The sequence below is a fragment of the Battus philenor genome, unplaced genomic scaffold (genome assembly GCF_028537555.1).
Source record: "Battus philenor isolate CCGP_79_NKW_IND1 unplaced genomic scaffold, ilBatPhil1.0.hap1 SCAF_11, whole genome shotgun sequence".
NCBI classification, from domain to species: domain Eukaryota; kingdom Metazoa; phylum Arthropoda; class Insecta; order Lepidoptera; family Papilionidae; genus Battus; species Battus philenor.
This window is the reverse complement of record NW_027181673.1, coordinates 13,213,171-13,230,600: the sequence shown is the minus strand read 5'-3', so window position 1 is coordinate 13,230,600 and position 17,430 is coordinate 13,213,171. Positions and strand designations below refer to the sequence as shown.

The window sequence follows — 17,430 nt, the reverse complement described above, 5'->3', positions numbered from 1 at the left end:
TAAAATGAAAACCACATTTAATTATATAAATACAAAAATATTTATTCATCACAACAGCCGAATGCTATCTTATTGCCACAATACTATGACACCTCGGCGATAGCACCGGATCAAACAGTTTAACTAAATAAGCTTTCCCAAAACCATTTTCCAATAAATATAATAATCTATCTAACAACAATAGGCATTCGATGACCTGCGCTAAGCACAGCCTTAGCAAATAGAACATCACTATTTGTTTCCATTGACATTTTAAATCGTTTGACACATCTGTCAAAATATTGTCAGATATCGTTCCATAGAGTCCCAGTGAAAGAATATGGTCAGCCATTTTGAAGTACTGTTTAAAATTATCACAATTTAATGCGATTTTCTTCAGTTTCGCATTAGATAAGTTGCATTCAGGCAAATGTTTCTTCACAATTACCTTTAATATTAAAAAAAATCATATATTAAAAAAAGACATATGTTTATAAAGTAGGGATGTTCGTATCAGTATTTAAAAAGATTTTTTGTACCGATAAATTTCTATTAGTTATTAATTGCAAAAAAATGAAAATAAATCAACAAAAGAATTAAAGCTATGTAGTTTTGAAGTGAAGCCTTAAAAAACATACCAGGATTTAAGTTAAAGGGAAACATGTATGTTGATCAATGTGAGTACATGTATAAAAGACAGACAAAGATGGCAACATTTTGTCTGTTTCATTGAACATTCTTAATTTGTTTTCTTGTGGTAATTTTGTTTACATTTTTTAATCACTAGTGTAGCAATAAACAAAAAACCATAACATTCTACAGTATTTTTAAGTAAGAATAAACCTTGGAAATGAATTACAAAATGAATGTTTTCAATATTTATCAAAGTGACCACAAAATGAAACCTGACTAAATTTATTGTGCTTTTCCAGATAAAGGCGTCTTTAAACTCTTATAGACAAGTATTTAAAATATAAATATGCCATTATATGGAGCTCAATTTGATTCTTTTAAAAAAAAAAAAATGTTTCTTTCAGTCATTTATCTCATGTACATAAGTGATCATTATAAATAATCCAACATTATTCCTGATTAGATTAGGTTTTTTTTTAAATTATGAAGTAATGTTGCCACATTGAAAAATTATTTTATGTTTATAGTTATTAATAATAAATTTTTACCTGAAACAAAGCTCTGTACAAAAAACTTTTCGACGGAAGTTGTCTCTGATGTACAACTCTGTCTATGGACTGTGCGGCAAGCATCCGTGCGTTTCGCCCTAGGTTGTAACCTGGCAACACATTGTTCCATCACTTCAAAATTATTTATACATACATACAGATACGCATGCGCACTTATGACACTGACAATATTATCATTAATGTTTATTAAAAAAAATATATATATTATAACAGACACATAATATCAGATTAAGAGGGAGCTGTTTTGAACAGAAGTGTATTACAAATTTAAAAATAGGTTAAACACGTATACATTATGTGTAGCTATTGGACGAATAATGCATTTTTTGCTATTACCAAATTTTTATAAAGTAATATAATACTAAAAAAATTGTCTGATTTTAAAAAAAAATGTCTCTTTTTTATGACTTAGTCGTATGTCTCCTTTTTAAAAGATTTAAAATTGTGCTTTACGTTTTTAAAAATAAACAACAAAGTAAGTTTAGTCTTTATTTTGGTCCTCGCTGATAAATTAATTTTCTTCCGGATTTGTTAAAAATAAAAAGCCTTTCGATCGAAGTATCTGTATTTTCTCATTTAGCGAGGAGAATAATGTAAAGTTGCAACTGCCCACAAATGGTGTGAAAATCCGGAAAAGAACAATCACCGACGTAGCTCGAAGAATTGCTCTTATGACGTGGCAGTGGGCGAGGCATATCACTCATGCAAACCCCCTTAGGGTTGCTGAGGGGCCGAAAGGTTCTCGAGAGGCGACCAAGAGCCAGTAGACGTGGCGTGGGTTGGCCCACTAGGTAGACCGACGACATAGTTGAGGTCTAGGTAATTCGTTGGGTGCGGGCAGCGCAAAAATTGTCATCGTAAGTAAGAAAAGAACCAATATCTAGCCACTTCCGCACATGCAGTGGTAGTCGTGAAATAAAGTGCACGACCCGGCAGCCCGCTGATAAATACGTATGCGGCAAACAATGCGAATCACACAACCGCCACCGCCAAATCACTCAACACGTGTTTCACCCCTCCACGGGGCATCTTCAGGAGTTATGTTACACCGATTAGTGCCAAACACAGAGTCACTCTGTGGATGGACACACTATAAAATACGGTAAAGATATCTGTTATGTATATATAAATTTTATGCCATTTTGTTAATATTGAAAATAAATAGATATAGTCGCATAGGTGCCAATTAATTCCAAAAAAAAAATAATAATAATAATTTCATTTAATAAATTCAGCAGGCAGTCGTTATTAGCTAAATATAAAGGGATAAGTTTTGCTCTTAAAGACACTTGTATAAATTGATTACCTATATAAACACGAGATGGCGCTGTATACAATATTTTTAGACAAACCTCTTAAATATTCCGACATGGGGAAACCGTAAGGAGAATCTGCCCCACATCCGTAGTCCCTTTGAAATACATCGAAGAATCCCACATCCAACTCCTCGCTCAGGAGATGGTAACAACATGGAACGTTGAACAATCCAGCGGTTGAAGACTGCGTTGTAAATATACGGAGAGAATCAGGACCCAGGTTGCCACATGTGTGGAGACCTTGAAATAAGTAACGTGTTACTCATACAGGAATAAGAAAATCAAGAAAAAGTTCGAGACTCGAAGAAGAATTGACTTAATTATCTTCTTCTCTTATATATTCTATAGTATATGTGTATGCGTAATTTATGTATTAGAAGGACCGGAAAGTAATGTCGTTTCTGTCGGCATATTTTAGAGAAAATCCGATTTGTTACAGCTCCGGCATTGATTTGTAAACTAACAACTGACAAAAGGTTGTTGATAACAAAGGTGAATATATTGTTGATTAAAAACACAAACTTATTTTTACTACGACGACATTATTTTCCGGTCCCCCTAATACATAATATATCCTACTTTTAAAACATGTGCATATTTATCATCTTCATCACTATCATTTTAGCCGCAGGATTCCCACTGCTGGTGATAATCCTTCCCCTAAATTTACTTTATAATAAGACCAGGTAGATGCAGCCAGGATCTAGTTTCAAGTCACTTAACATGGCCTCTGTCCACTTTATGAGTGTACGCTTTACGCTATGCTTGCCGGTCCAAATGGCGGAAGCACTCAGAAAAACAGGTCATAGAGACTTGTGGATGCAACTGGTCTCTACCAACGCCCTCCAGAAAAGGCGAACATCAACGATACCGCGTCATAGGGGAAAGAAGGCATATAAGAAATTATGGAGGCGGCTACAATGAGTTACTATTAGATAAAAGTCTTTATATATAGTCTAATAAAATACTTTCGGGAGTTTACCTACAGATGTAGAGTGTCTCACTCACACAAGCAGGTATAGTTATCTCACTCGCCCGTTCTTATGAAGCTACTCTATCAATACAAAAGTGCTTTCCATACCAAGCCAACATTCGAACTTTGATTAAATATTAATTTGAATATCTTAGGTGTCAATAAGTAAAAAAAATTAATAACGTACCAGTAAGTAGAACTCTGATGTCTTCGTCGGAATGTTCTGGAAATGAGTCTCTGATCACCGCCGACATATCCGTGTTCTTCGTCACAAATTCGGTCGCAAAGCGATGTATGTTACAGTTTATGTTGCTGTTCACGGATTCTTCATTGCCATTTGTTATTTTCTTTGCTATCGCACGCCATTGCTTCTGCAAATAATTAAAATAATGACTGCAAGTTTCAGGAACTATGACATACACGATATTTACAGTACCCGGCGTCAATATTGCAAATCGACGTTTGGAAAGAGTAAATCGGCTAATTTCGGCTTCGTAGAGTTATCTCTGTCGCACGAAATACAACGACTGACAAAACATCGCATAGGTTGTGTGAAAATTCGTAATATTCATCACTAATGTGATTTGTGATTCACTGATCACTTTGGATCTTCTGCGGGTATTCTAATTTCTTCTTCAATCTCGCAGCGAAACATAAATAAATATAAATATAACACTCTCCATTGCCATCTTGGTTAACTTTATTAACAAATACCTGAATAATTTTCACTCTTTCAGTTGCATTTTTCAGAGCTTTCTCATCACAATCTAATGTGAGACTCGGTATGTTATATCCGAGTGTGAGGGCCACCAGCAAGTGACCTCTTCCTCCACCTGCTTCTAAACAATGCGTGGACCCTGACGCGTTATGAAGCGCTGCCACTAAGCGAGACATCCTTTGCACCTGAAAAAGAAATTAAACATATAATTTTAAAACAAATGAAATATATCTAGTTCTTAAAAATTAGTCCAGGAAGATGCCTGTAACATATTTTACATTTTGTCCCATAAATCAACGTCAAATGCCGTAAAATCTTCAACAAAAATAATTAAAGTTTGATATAGTCGTTTCTCTTTTCAGTCGATAAACGCTCACTACATCGTCGCTAATGATGACATAATGTTGCCCCTACAACAGTAGACATAAAGCACTCCTACCTCATAGCTTTTCTTGCTGGTCATAAACTCTTTAACTTTAATTTCAGGAGGTACTATCCCTCCCCAGCAGTGAATGTGCTTTTGCAACTCCTCAGTGGACAGACAGTAATCATTATTAACGGTGAGATAAAGAGATCGTGCCATATGTATCCATTTTCCAAGTTCACAGTTGTCTGAAAATTAATTTTTATTCATTTTTCATGATACGATGGAAAATAGTTATTGTAAACATCCAATCATGCAGAACATACATGCTCTAACAAATTTTATTTGCACCATTAATATAACATGTATATACAAAGAAGTAATAAAAAGATAGGAATAATATATACTATACTGTATTCGTCGGACAAAGTTAATAGAGGCTCTAATAATCACACTTTTGTTAGAAAGAGAAGGGTATAGACGACATAAATAAATAAATTGACTTCAGTCAAAAAACACGCAAAATTTCTAAATAAACAGAAACTATAAACATGAGAGCAAACGAACGTGTCAGAACCTAGGTAACGAAAGATGATTACTAATATTTTAGCCTCATGGTTAAACTCATTCTTAACTCATTACTACCAAATAAGAATAGATGTGCATTACATGGTATTAACTCGGTCTGGTGAACATAGTATGGTATGAATTTTATAAAACATGCATTCTTATGCAATATAAAGAATAAACATTTATTCTTCACTATATTTTAATACATAAAGAGTTCACTTGAAACATTTATTATAATATTTATTTTTTAATTTTAATACTTATGTGCCTTACCTATAACGTTAAAATGAGGTAAAAATAATAGGGAGTATTCATATGACATTAAAAAATATATATTTTTAACAGCTATCTTTTTTGCGGTTTACTGTATACAAAGAATACAAAAAGGAGGTTATTAAAAATGCAAGGATTTGTTGACAAATTAACACTTATTTTGATTATTATAAACAAATGATTGCATGCCACAAACACAAATGCAACAATAATAATAAATACAATGATTCTAAATTTAAATATAGACTCGCCTACAATTTAGAAAAATGATTTGACCTACCACAGACACAGTCCCGATATTTCATTAGAAAGACCTTCAAAATGAATGATAACATAATAGGCTCCATTCACAATATAAATTGAATTTTTGGCTTATATAACTGATACATTCATTACTATATTTTTAGTAATCAAATCTTATGAAATAAATGTGACATTTCAAGCTGAAGCTTCAGAGAAAGCCTTCCAGCTTGATTACCATATACAGTGTGATTGTTTGTAAAAACTTTTAAGGTGTTAATATATAACTCATTAGCTGTTCATTATTGTATGATAAACCCAATACAAAAAACCAATGACAATAAAGAAAGAAAAACCATTTTTGAAATTCGAATTACTACATGTTAAAATGACATGTGGTTTACTATCTATTCCTAGACTTTGTACTGGCGGAAGTTATTGGCCTGTTGAATTCCAATGTAAAAATTAATTATTGTAACATATTTGAGAGAGTTCACTTAATACAGGGTGATTGGAAATAGGTGTAAAACATCAAAACTTTTATCTTCACCTTCAATATCTTTTAACCTTCAACTTCTATATTAATTAAGACATTTGTTTTTGTTTGGAACACATACAGTAAATTTTCATAAAACATACCATTCTTGTTACGCTCTGATGCATATGTCCAAAATTTATCAATACCATAATCAAGGTCCCATTTATCTAAAACATTTCTTAAGTTATAAGGTAAAAGGCGATCCCAGTGGTTCTCCGTTAAAAATTCCACCATGTGACAGTTTGCTAAAGGCATTAGGGGATTCAAGTATTTTAATATTCTGTCTAAATGTTGGTGGATTCTGCTTATTCTGGTTTCCATTGCTGTAAAAAGAAATATTTATAAATTAAGTCTCATAAAGTAATTTTATATTGTTTACCATGACAGCTATATATTGTTTACTTCTATATATATACAATATTTGTTTAGTAATAATTACATCGACTGCTTATTAAATTTCAATTCCTAACAAAATTGTAGATATTCACACAATGGGTGCAGTGCCTGACATATTTTATACATATGTAAATAAGTATTTAATTGATACATTAACAAATATTCCATATTGTCACACAAATTTATGTCAACCATAAAGAAGACTACTTTAAAATAAAAAAATCCATATAGAAGTTGCTATATTTAAAATTAATGAATAACAGTTTTTACCCTTCAATAGATTCTATGGTGAGTTTTATTTGCAGCTGAGTTAGTTGAATATCTTTACTGGACCTATTTTTTATCCAATCTCTTAAAAAAAGTAGTGGTACAAAATAATGTAGATTTTGTAGACTCAGTCATTGTCGCTTCAACCTGTAGATGCCTGTTGCAGGTCATGGGTATGTGTATATATAAGTAAGCATGTATGTATATATATAAATGTATATATATATACACATATATATATACATACATATATATTTAAAATACATACCTATGCCTATATGAAAATATGTAAACAAATTCTGATTAGGATACCTTCAAAATGATATATCTGTTGTGTATGGATTATTGGATGGAATTTTTAGCATAGCACAAGCCTTCTTGTACTGTGCTCTTATGGTTTCAAGTAACGCCAGTATGTCATGATCCGCAGAGTTGGTCCTTGGGAATTCATTAATCAGTTCCTTCACTCTTTCAAGTTGCTTAACAGTCTTATCAGAATACTTTTCCTCAGATTTGTTATTGTTTTCTAAATTATTGGAAACAATACCTAAATAATACCCTGTAAAGTAAATAAATGACAATACTATATTATATAAAAATACTATAAATATAAAAATTATAATAAACATATAGGAAGATTAATGTTACATTATTACTAAGTATTAGTGCAGTTAGAGGGTTTTGTTTAAGAACTACATCAGTAGCTTAGGCACATCGCTGGATACAGGCGGTACAAGACGGATTATGTTTGCGATTTTTGGGGGAGGCCTAAGCCTTGCAGGGAGTGTATATAAGCTGAGATGATAATGATGAAGACATCAGCTCTCAAGGTATGAGCGAAGATTCAATGCTAAGCAAGTCATTTAATTACAAAATAGCGCCCATTGGATATTCCCACTAAAACTCACCTAACTCTCTACCAATCTCAGCTCCTCTGTGATATCCTAAGTGATAACCTTCCGGATTTCCCGCATCAGAACCTGCTCTGAAACCTTGATCATAACTCTCTTTGCATTGCGTATTTTCACTTAAAAATATATCTTCTAGTACATCATTAAAATCGACGTTATCGGCCATTTATCGTATCATTTATGTTTACAATATTTTTAATACCTCTTACATCTAACTTTACATCAGCCACACATACTGAGAGCTAATAAATTATACTTGATAAATGTCCAATGACTATGACAAGTAACATATGTTTATGTATTGCCACTCTGATATAATTGCTTAGTTTTAGGGAGATTCACAAAAAGTGTAAATTTATTTTGAGATTACGAAAAGTATAAATAAAGTGACATGTACCTATTTATTTTATAGTGGTACAATCCTATTTTCAATTGTACTGGTAAACTTATAATTAGAATATACCCTGGTATATTATAAATTTAGTCTAGCTTAAACACAATTTAAATTAGAATAGGAAGAATTTATAAACCAATACATAAACATCTATATTAAATTTCATGTGGACTATTGGCTTAAACGATCACCAATACAAATTTTGTATAAATCTTAGCAAAAAACTATATGACGAAGCGAAAACTAAGAAAATGTTCACGATTTCGTCAATGTTCATTGGCCTTGGAAATATATCTGTGTTGATCAAAGTTATCAAATAAAAATATGCTTTGTAATGGTTAAATATTAAGGAACGGATGGTCACCATATTACGTCATCGTAGTTCAGCATTTGACTGACGTTTCATAGACGATTTAAGGTTTTTAGAACATTGATTACAGACAGTCGTCAGTCAGTGACATTTGTTAAGAATTATTACAGTTATTATATATTATATACATACAGTTTTTTGTCATTTTCGTTTATTTTATAGTCTAGTTAAATTGGTTTTGACAATGGTTAAGGAAATCACCCTCGACGAAGTGAAAAAACACCGCAATAAGAAAAGTGTTTGGATGGTAATACATAACGATGTATACGATGTAACAAGTTTTCTTGAAGAGGTAAGGAATTAAATATTTTTCAATATTTTCTCAGTGAAATTTTTAACAAAAATGAAATCATTTATCATATATATTTTATAAAAGATCTGACCGGCATACTATAGTCACTATTTAATTAATAATTTATCATATAATTCTTTACTCAAGGTTGTGTCTGTACAATTTTACTAAAACTTCATTTAAAATACCTAAAGGTCAATTTATTAAACTTTTTTCGACTTTTGCTTTTTAAAATTACTAATTTGGATTTAATTTTGCTGGTATTTAATTAGTATTACTATGTTGTAATAAATATTACTATATGATTAGGACATGCAAATTATTTTTGGAATGTTTAGGAGCTGCTACTTATTATTTTAAGTATGATTCTTAGTAGTCTCATCACATAAATGTTTAAATAAAACTGGTACATTCTCTATTGCCATAAGACATGTGATGTATATAAATCTACACTAGGGTTGCATAATAAATAACAATCGGTAACCTCTCTCAGAAGAGACATAGTCCTGCGGCGAAATCATTAGAGGCAAGTATTAATAGATTTATTTATTTAAGCATCCAGGAGGCGAAGATACCTTGCTGGAAGCGGCTGGTAAAGATGCCACTGAAGCTTTTGAAGACGTTGGACACAGTAATGATGCTAGGCAAGTATTAAAACCATATACAAGTTATTTTAGGTATATTAATCCATTTATTAAAAGGTTGTATGTAAATTGAACAGATTACTCAATTATTGTCTTTAGAGTTTTAGTTATCCTATTTTGATATCTATATAATCTAATTATAAAAGGCAGCTAGTATTCAAAACAATTGTAATTATTACACAGATAAAAACTATTACAGATTTCATTATAGAACATTATACTTTAAAAAACATTATGCTTATATAAAAAGTTATACTTTTTTTATAATCTAAAAAAAAAAAATTAATTATGGATATTCATTTTTATTCTAGCAGTAACTATTTTCCTTAATTACATCGCACCTATTAGTGACAGTTAATTTATTCTATATTTAATTTAAAAAACAATGTTTTTGACTTATGATTGAATCATTAATGTAATGGTAAAAGAAATCCTCTTATCATATAAAACATAGTTAACCATGCTCTTGAAATATACTATACAGAAACAAACGAACGAAAAGAACTATACATATACAGAATTACACAAATCTTGATAAAATCTAATATATTTGTTATAATGGTTTTTATATGATATCATCTGTAATATATATAAATAAAAATGCTAAGCTGAAAACTGGAAAATGACATGATATAGTTGGATTTTTTTATTTTGTTCATTGGATACTTAGGGTTGCAAGAAGATAAGTAAAAACAACACTTTCCACACACAAACCACAGATTAAAATACAAAATTAATATAAATCATAACTCCTTTTCCTAGTTGTCAAACTTTAGAGCTCTAACTAAACCAAAAACTAATTCTTATGTACCAGAAAGTATTACAATGGAAATATAATTACATTATTGATTGTATTGTGGTAAACAAAAAAGAATCTTGTCTATGCAAGTAATAATTAATTATTATAAGATACAATATAGTAATAAATAGTCTCTAGATTACATTATATTTATTAAATCTTGTTTTTGAATTGTGACATGGCAATAACTTTTGAGAGCTTAAATTCAAGTAGCTAGTTTTATAACAAAAAACTATTTTCATGAATATCTAATAAACATTACTAACATAGTTATCATCATCATTATGTCCACCACTGGGCATTAGTTTTCCTCATAGATTTTCAAAAGCACTGAACAGAAGGCAATTGGGGACAATAGCCCTCTGTTCTGCGTGCTATGTGGGTTGCCTACTGCCTGTCTGTTCATAGATAATTCCTGAACCTAGTATGTTACGTTAATATTATTTTTATATTGTAGAGAATTGTTGAATAAGTACAAGATTGGCACCTTACCTGGAAAGGAAGTGAAAAAGGCAGCTTGTAGCAAAAGGTGAGTAAAATGCTATTGTTATCAGTAACCAAGTTTATCAAATAGAGATGAGGGTTCAAGGCAAAATCTTCCATTTATTCTACACAATATGTCTGCAACCATAAGGCATGGAGATTTGGAATTTGCTTAAAAACATTCCCTTCGCCGAGTAGATGTCAGCCAAGAATGAATTTTATGAAAAGCTATCTTTTTAATAGTTTGACCTATAATCCTGTGTTTGTTCCCTTGAGGGCAAAAATTAAGATTTTTATTTGAAGAGATTAGCCTTTGGGCTAAGACTTCACAAGTATAAGGTTAATATATATATATATATATATATATATATATATATATATATATATATATATATATATATATATATATATATGTATATATATATAATAAATAATATAGTTAGTGGCATAGTTCATTTGTTAACAAAAAGCCATACATAAATACTTTACACATATAACTAATTTTCCTAAATATTATTTCGTTATAGCACTGTTATTTAATAAGCTATATATCCATTAACCTTTTTAAGCTATATAAGCGATACGAGGACTGGGAGGAGTGAAAATAAAACATGGCGGACGTATGACGGTTCCAAACCAAAAAGGTTTCTTTTAATTTTATTGCCGAATCATTTTGTTATCTGTGGTATACTTTGTTATCGTTTACAGTACGAGATTTATCAAGGTTATCTTTGGCGGCATTTAGATTGTGCATAGTAATTGTTAGTAGTAGCGTAAATAAATTGATATATTGTTAATTAAACCTTTTACAGTGACAAAAAAAAATCACGTAATTTTTTAACCCATGAAACATAGATCGCGTGTTATGTAATTCACATTTTGTGTATTAATTACAAAGGAGTTTCTAGAAGATGGACAGAAGCTTCCTTTACGTACCATAATACACTTCGATCGCCAATCTGCCTACCAATCATGGCGATTTATACCCCATAGATATACTTCTTTGGGCGTTTATGTGTTGAAACGACTATATAAGTATGACTACACATTAATTGTGATTGTTCCAGTAAAAAAATTATAGTCATGACTGTAGTGTGATTATTACTGGCGGGATTGTAGTGTAATTATTACTGACGGAACAGTATTTTATTATAAATCATATTACGATATTTCATTATTTAGTAGTATATTTCTTCCCAATTATATTCCATTGTAAAGTTCGACACGTTTAGTAGTTTCTCTTATATTATGACAATCACAAATAAATGTTTGATTCCTATATAGTATGTTTGCGGGTTGGCATCCCAATAGGTGGTCCGTGCTGAGCAAGACAAGTAGATCATGGTCCACCTTTGGGCGTAACCTATGCTTTGCAGTGGGCGTCTATTTGCTGTCATGATAAAGATGTTGATGATATCTGTAGACAAATCCTTATATTATATTTAACATAAAGGTTTAAAATGATTAGTTTCAAATGAAAGTTTATGCATGCTAATGTATTAAATATGCATAGATAATACTGTATTTTAATAAACTATGCATCAATAAAAATTGATTTGTAAATATATTAAAAAGACAATTTAGTAAACCTTAGTTTATATTTTAAAAATTCGTATGTGATTATACAGGGTGAATCTCTTATAGAAAAAATTACATCTGAAACTTGTATGTATGAGCTGATGATTCTGGTATTATACTGTTGGAAGAAGACACGAGGAAGCCCTCGGTTTGTCCAGCATTCATAGACCAACAATGGATTGATTCTTTTTAGACACCCTCTATTTCAATGTATATTCAGTTATATAATTTGCGATTGTCGGTAGGGTTTCATGAACCGTCATTTGAAATAACATTTCTGATAACAGTCGATCACTGTCACCTAAGAGATCGCCGCCTTGCCTGCCGAGGCATGAGAAGAGAATACAGCGGATCATTGTGCCCCGGGAAAGGTTAAAAGCACCAATAGCATTCCAGTTATGTAGAAAGAATTCTTAGCTATTTTAGATTATGTTATGAGATGTAATCGTTGTGCAATATATCACTAAAATTGTAGCAATGTTATTCAGTTATAGTGAACTAGATATAAGAAATCAAACTAAACTAATTTGACATGCATTGGCTACTGTCTAAGTCGAAATGCTAAACGGATATTATCGACAAGTGACAACCCTAGATAAGGTCCCTTCGTTAGGACCCTTGAGTCTAGTCACTTCACAGAGGGTCCTCCCTATCCTCAGAAATAGTAAGTAGTATGGTAGATGCTATAGCGGAAGCTCTCCAACTTCGCTAACTTAAAGATCTTGGGGTAAAAGCACTGTAAACTGTGAAATCTGCAAATGCTACTTGATCATTAGTAAGTCAGGTCCAATGTTTCTATTCCAACATTTTGTATTTCAAAAAAAAATGGTTTATTCTTCCAATGAGTTCTTCGTTAATATCTATGTATAAAGAGAGATATAATATTTACTGTTGTTCATTGAGTCTAATATAGTTGATGCCAATTGCAGAGGTTAACAGTAATGATATATATTATTATGTTATATGGAAGGCTTTTTTTGGTTTTTAAAATGCACCATTCTTGCGGCATAGGTAAGTCCCCTATTAGGTAGACCGATAATATAGTTAAGGGTGAAGGAAGTTGGATGCGGTAGCGCAGAGCCAGTAACCTTGGCGATATTTGAGGTAGGCCTGTGCCTAGAAGTGAACGTCTATCAGATTACATGACGAGGGTGATTATTTCTTGTTTGATTAACACTTTCCGTACGACGGCAATTTTAAAAGATTTTCTATTCAGGCCGCGTGGGGCGTGTACAACTCAGTTTAAAAAATTAAAAAAGTCGTTCAAGACATGCTTCACACTTTTAATACTGCGAAGCTATAATTAGCGGTGAAATTTTAAATTTTAATATGCATTACGTACGCGCATGCGCGATGTGAAGTTATCTATATCCGACCTCACAATTCATTTGTTTAAGAATCCTTTGTTTTTCAATGACATCTGCAAATGTTCTGAACGGAAAGTGCAGCGGAGGTCGTATATGCTCTACATGGCATTGAATGTGTTAAGTCACGTTGATCTACAAAAAACCTGATGAAGATATGCGCTCGAAGTTTTTGGAGTTCCTTTCTGCTTATTCTCCACAATTATAACACCTTGCGAAGCAGAGTAGAGTCAAAAATATAATACGTTAAAAAAAGTTTACGATCAATAAGAGTTCTGTTAAAAGTTCCAATGTTGAATAAACGAATTTAATCTTTTTAAGTTTAATTAATTTAATTTTTGTAGATTCCATTTTGGATCTAGCTGGCCGTAAATTTTGGTAGATTTGTGATATAAAAAAATCGGAAATTATTAGTTAGTATTATATCTTTATCTAACATTATTTCTTCTTTGTAGGAGACTACTTCCATGCGAAAGGTGATTGATTTTTTTTTACACGCATTTATTTAATTTATCCCAAGATAAACGTAGAGTAATATTATTTTTTTTTCTCCTAACAGACGACCACCGCCGCCGCGCAGGTTTTTATTTTTTTTTTATTTGCTTATGCATCTAGTAACTTCGCCAATGCGTAGTAACATCAGACGTTTTTCTTAGATATACAACGGAAAAATCATATATAAATAGTTTCCATTACCATTACGACAAGACCGACATTGCTATTCGCTAGAGTTAAATAATTTTAGTTGCTGTATCAAATTTCAACATTTCGTAATAGAATTCAAGGTTCCATTTGTGTCGGTCGATAGAAATAACTTCATTATTACACAAAGTACAGTCAGCGCCCATATTAATTAGACATTTTAGATTAGTTAGTAGAAGAAAACGTAATTAATTTGACTGTAAATAAATAAATTAACATATATATATATATATATATATATATATATATATATATATATACATATATGTGTGTATGTATATGTTTATGTATATATATATATTGTTGTTGTTGTCAAGACGTGTGTATTATTATACATATATATCAATAAATATGAATTATAATGTATACGCCTTGACAATAACTTTATATAGTCCAACCTGGTCGACAAGTCTTTACATAATGTCTCCTTTCGCAAAAAGTGACCAGTGTTTCAAATTTCAAGAATCGAATTCAGATATCAATAACATTCTTTAGCACGTTTAACGCCGGAAATCAACGTTGGAAACTTCTAGTTCTTATGCGATAATTGCCTCTTATGCATTACACCTGTCTTTATCCAACGTATCTAAAATAGGTTGTTATTTTTCCATTTTTATCTAGTTATAGCTGTTTTTTATTGAATCTTTATACCACAGACATTGATATTTACGTATTTTTTTCTCGCGTTTCTACATGTCACAGTGTTTACTAATCTAAAATACTCCAGTCTTTTCTTAAACCATTTTATAACTTAAATTTTTAGAGATATATACAACAAACACTGAAAAAAGTACATTATTCTTTCCAATAATAATATACTGATGTTAATTCATGGAATTAAATGTTGTTGATGACACGGAAAGCTAATTACTGTCGCGCACTCTTTTTAAAACTATGTTTGTAAATAGCAACTGTTGTATTTCTCGCCTGCTCTCCTCAGCAGAACTGCCTTCCGAGCCGGTGGTAGCTTCCTGTAGGGACAATAATGTCGACATTTTAAGTTATTTGACGAATCTAGAGTGCTTGTGATAGCCTATTCATATAAAAAAATATTTTGATTTTAAATCTTGAACTAAAACTAATTAAACTAAACTATTTTTTTGTGTATTCAAAATGACACCAAGTTTTGTTTGTGTTTTGTTCACAACGCCCTAACAATACCTTTTTGTTAACATTAAGATTTGTGCGACCACAGTGTTGGTGTCGTTTTATATCATCCTTCAAGCTTCCGCCATGGATCCAGTGATGTCCACAAATATTTTTTTTTGACCCTAAGTACTTTAATGTACAAAGGTGATTGCAAATCTTGATACAATAGAATAGTGTGGCTTTAGTTTACCTAGTGGTACAGGAGGACCAAGATTCCGCAGGAGACTCGATGATCTACGTTGGCGTAACAAAAAACAAATTTCACAATTCCTAAAAACTAAAATATTGGCTAGAAGTTACTTATCAATGTAGTCAGTATAATTTCTCTTTTTTTTTGTTAAGTTTTGAATATATTGTAAAAATGTACAGAGGGTCAACCGGAATTAGCTAAATTATGAAAGTAGTTACAAAGAAAATATGTCTAGGAACCTGTAAAGCCATAGTATTTTCAGGTTCCAAGTTGATATATTCTTTATTTAACTATCACAGTTGTTAGTGTACGTCATAAGCATAATTAAGAATTTATTTTAAATTATATATTTAAACGTACACATGAAGAAGTGGTAGCACAGTGATAGAGAGTAAAGAGAATTGCGATCGTAAGTCGTGGGTTCGATTTTGGGATTAAAATGTTGTATAATTCACATTTTGCAATATCTATACTGTTCACAAGTTTCCAGAGAATTGGCAGTAGCGTCCTCTGCGTAACATAGTACACTGCGATCGCCAACACGTTTGGCAATTATGGTATATCACGAAACATATATAAAGTAATATACAAAATTATTTACTATTATTACTAAGTGGTGGTAGTTCTAAAATAAAAAAAAAAACGCATAAAATTTGACCGCTAAAACTGCAAAATTTAAATCATATCATAATGTTAGGCTAATTTATATTAATACTAGCTAATCCCGCAAACGTTGTTTTGCAAAAAAATTAAAGTTTTTAATTAACAAATAAAAAATGGGGGTTGCTCGTAGAGGGATGAAAATTTAGAGTTGTATGTATTTTTATCTGATGTATCATAAAAAAATAAAAACAAAAAATTAAAAAAAAATTAAGGGTGGACAACCCTTATCACTTAGGGGTATGGAAAATAGATAGTAGCCGATTCTCAGACCTACTGAATACGCATATAAAATTTGTTAAAAATCGGTCAAGCCGTTTCGGAGGAGTACAGTAACTAACATTGTGACGTGGAAATTTTATATATTAGATTACATAAGGTTTTATATTATATATAGGTTTATATGAATTATTATTATTACAAAATCTAATGTATTTTTTTTTGTTTCAGTAACAATTTGAAATGGGCAATCGTCGCATTAGCTGGTGCAATACTCATCGGTGTCGCTCTGAAGAAGTACTTAAGTTAAAAGAAGCTTAAATGGGAAAAAGTAAAATGTTAGAACCGGATAAAACTGGTTATAACCAGTTAAGACTAGTTTAAGTCGGTCCATGTACCTCACACAGTAGTGGCATTTAAGCATGTGGTATTTCAAAGTAAACCAACCACACTTGAAATATTCTTGTTATCTTTTACATATTTTTTTTTAATTTGTCTATGTACAGTTGGCATCATATTTATGTGAAAAGCTACGTAATTGGATTAAAACTAATGTCGCTGACTGTACCTTTTGTGATATATTCAAATGTAATTATTTAAATATTTACAGTTATTCAGATTTTGATATATATTCTATATCTATTTATTTAACTCAGTGTTGTGACAATAAAATAAATATGACAGTGTTTTTTATTGTTTGTATGTCATGGATGATGTGTTGCTAAAGTTATTATCTATCCTGTGGATATGGTAAACAACCGACCTGTCAATAAGAGGTTGTTAGATTCATTTGCATTATTTTCAACTTTGGATTTTTGTATCATTTGTGTATGCTAAGA

General features: G+C 31.2%; 2 protein-coding genes across 2 annotated transcripts; one reads left to right on the top strand and one right to left on the bottom strand.

Moving 5' to 3' along the window:
- On the bottom strand, window positions 1-7,238 carry LOC137930132 (probable methyltransferase-like protein 25). Its single transcript, XM_068773250.1, has 8 exons — window positions 7,149-7,238; window positions 6,275-6,496; window positions 4,628-4,800; window positions 4,185-4,373; window positions 3,658-3,841; window positions 2,534-2,737; window positions 1,161-1,270; window positions 1-427 (listed from the first exon to the last, which is right to left on the bottom strand). The coding sequence occupies exons 2-8, from the start codon at window positions 6,492-6,494 to the stop codon at window positions 65-67; spliced, it is 1,443 nt and encodes a 480-aa protein (XP_068629351.1). The 5' UTR covers window positions 6,495-6,496; window positions 7,149-7,238; the 3' UTR covers window positions 1-64.
- Window positions 7,239-8,523: 1,285 nt separating this feature from the next.
- On the top strand, window positions 8,524-17,279 carry LOC137930548 (cytochrome b5). Its single transcript, XM_068773843.1, has 4 exons — window positions 8,524-8,803; window positions 9,359-9,447; window positions 10,704-10,775; window positions 16,823-17,279. Exons 1-4 carry the CDS (start codon window positions 8,696-8,698, stop codon window positions 16,899-16,901), a joined length of 348 nt encoding a protein of 115 aa, XP_068629944.1. The 5' UTR covers window positions 8,524-8,695; the 3' UTR covers window positions 16,902-17,279.
- Window positions 17,280-17,430: the final 151 nt, after the last annotated feature.

What these genes read in the sequence shown, in the direction of transcription:
- LOC137930132 (XM_068773250.1), bottom strand. Translation starts at nt 6,494, where the DNA reads ATGGAAACCAGAATAAGCAGAATCCACCAACATTTAGACAGAATATTA. An exon ending in CCAGCAAGAAAAGCTATGAG is followed by an intron (nt 4,374 to 4,627) that starts GTAGGAGTGCTT and finishes TTTCTTTTTCAG; the next exon opens with GTGCAAAGGATGTCTCGCTT. An exon ending in AAAGAGTGAAAATTATTCAG is followed by an intron (nt 3,842 to 4,184) that starts GTATTTGTTAAT and finishes AATTATTTGCAG; the next exon opens with AAGCAATGGCGTGCGATAGC.
- LOC137930548 (XM_068773843.1), top strand. Translation starts at nt 8,696, where the DNA reads ATGGTTAAGGAAATCACCCTCGACGAAGTGAAAAAACACCGCAATAAG. An exon ending in TAACAAGTTTTCTTGAAGAG is followed by an intron (nt 8,804 to 9,358) that starts GTAAGGAATTAA and finishes TATTTATTTAAG; the next exon opens with CATCCAGGAGGCGAAGATAC. An exon ending in AAGGCAGCTTGTAGCAAAAG is followed by an intron (nt 10,776 to 16,822) that starts GTGAGTAAAATG and finishes TTTTTGTTTCAG; the next exon opens with TAACAATTTGAAATGGGCAA.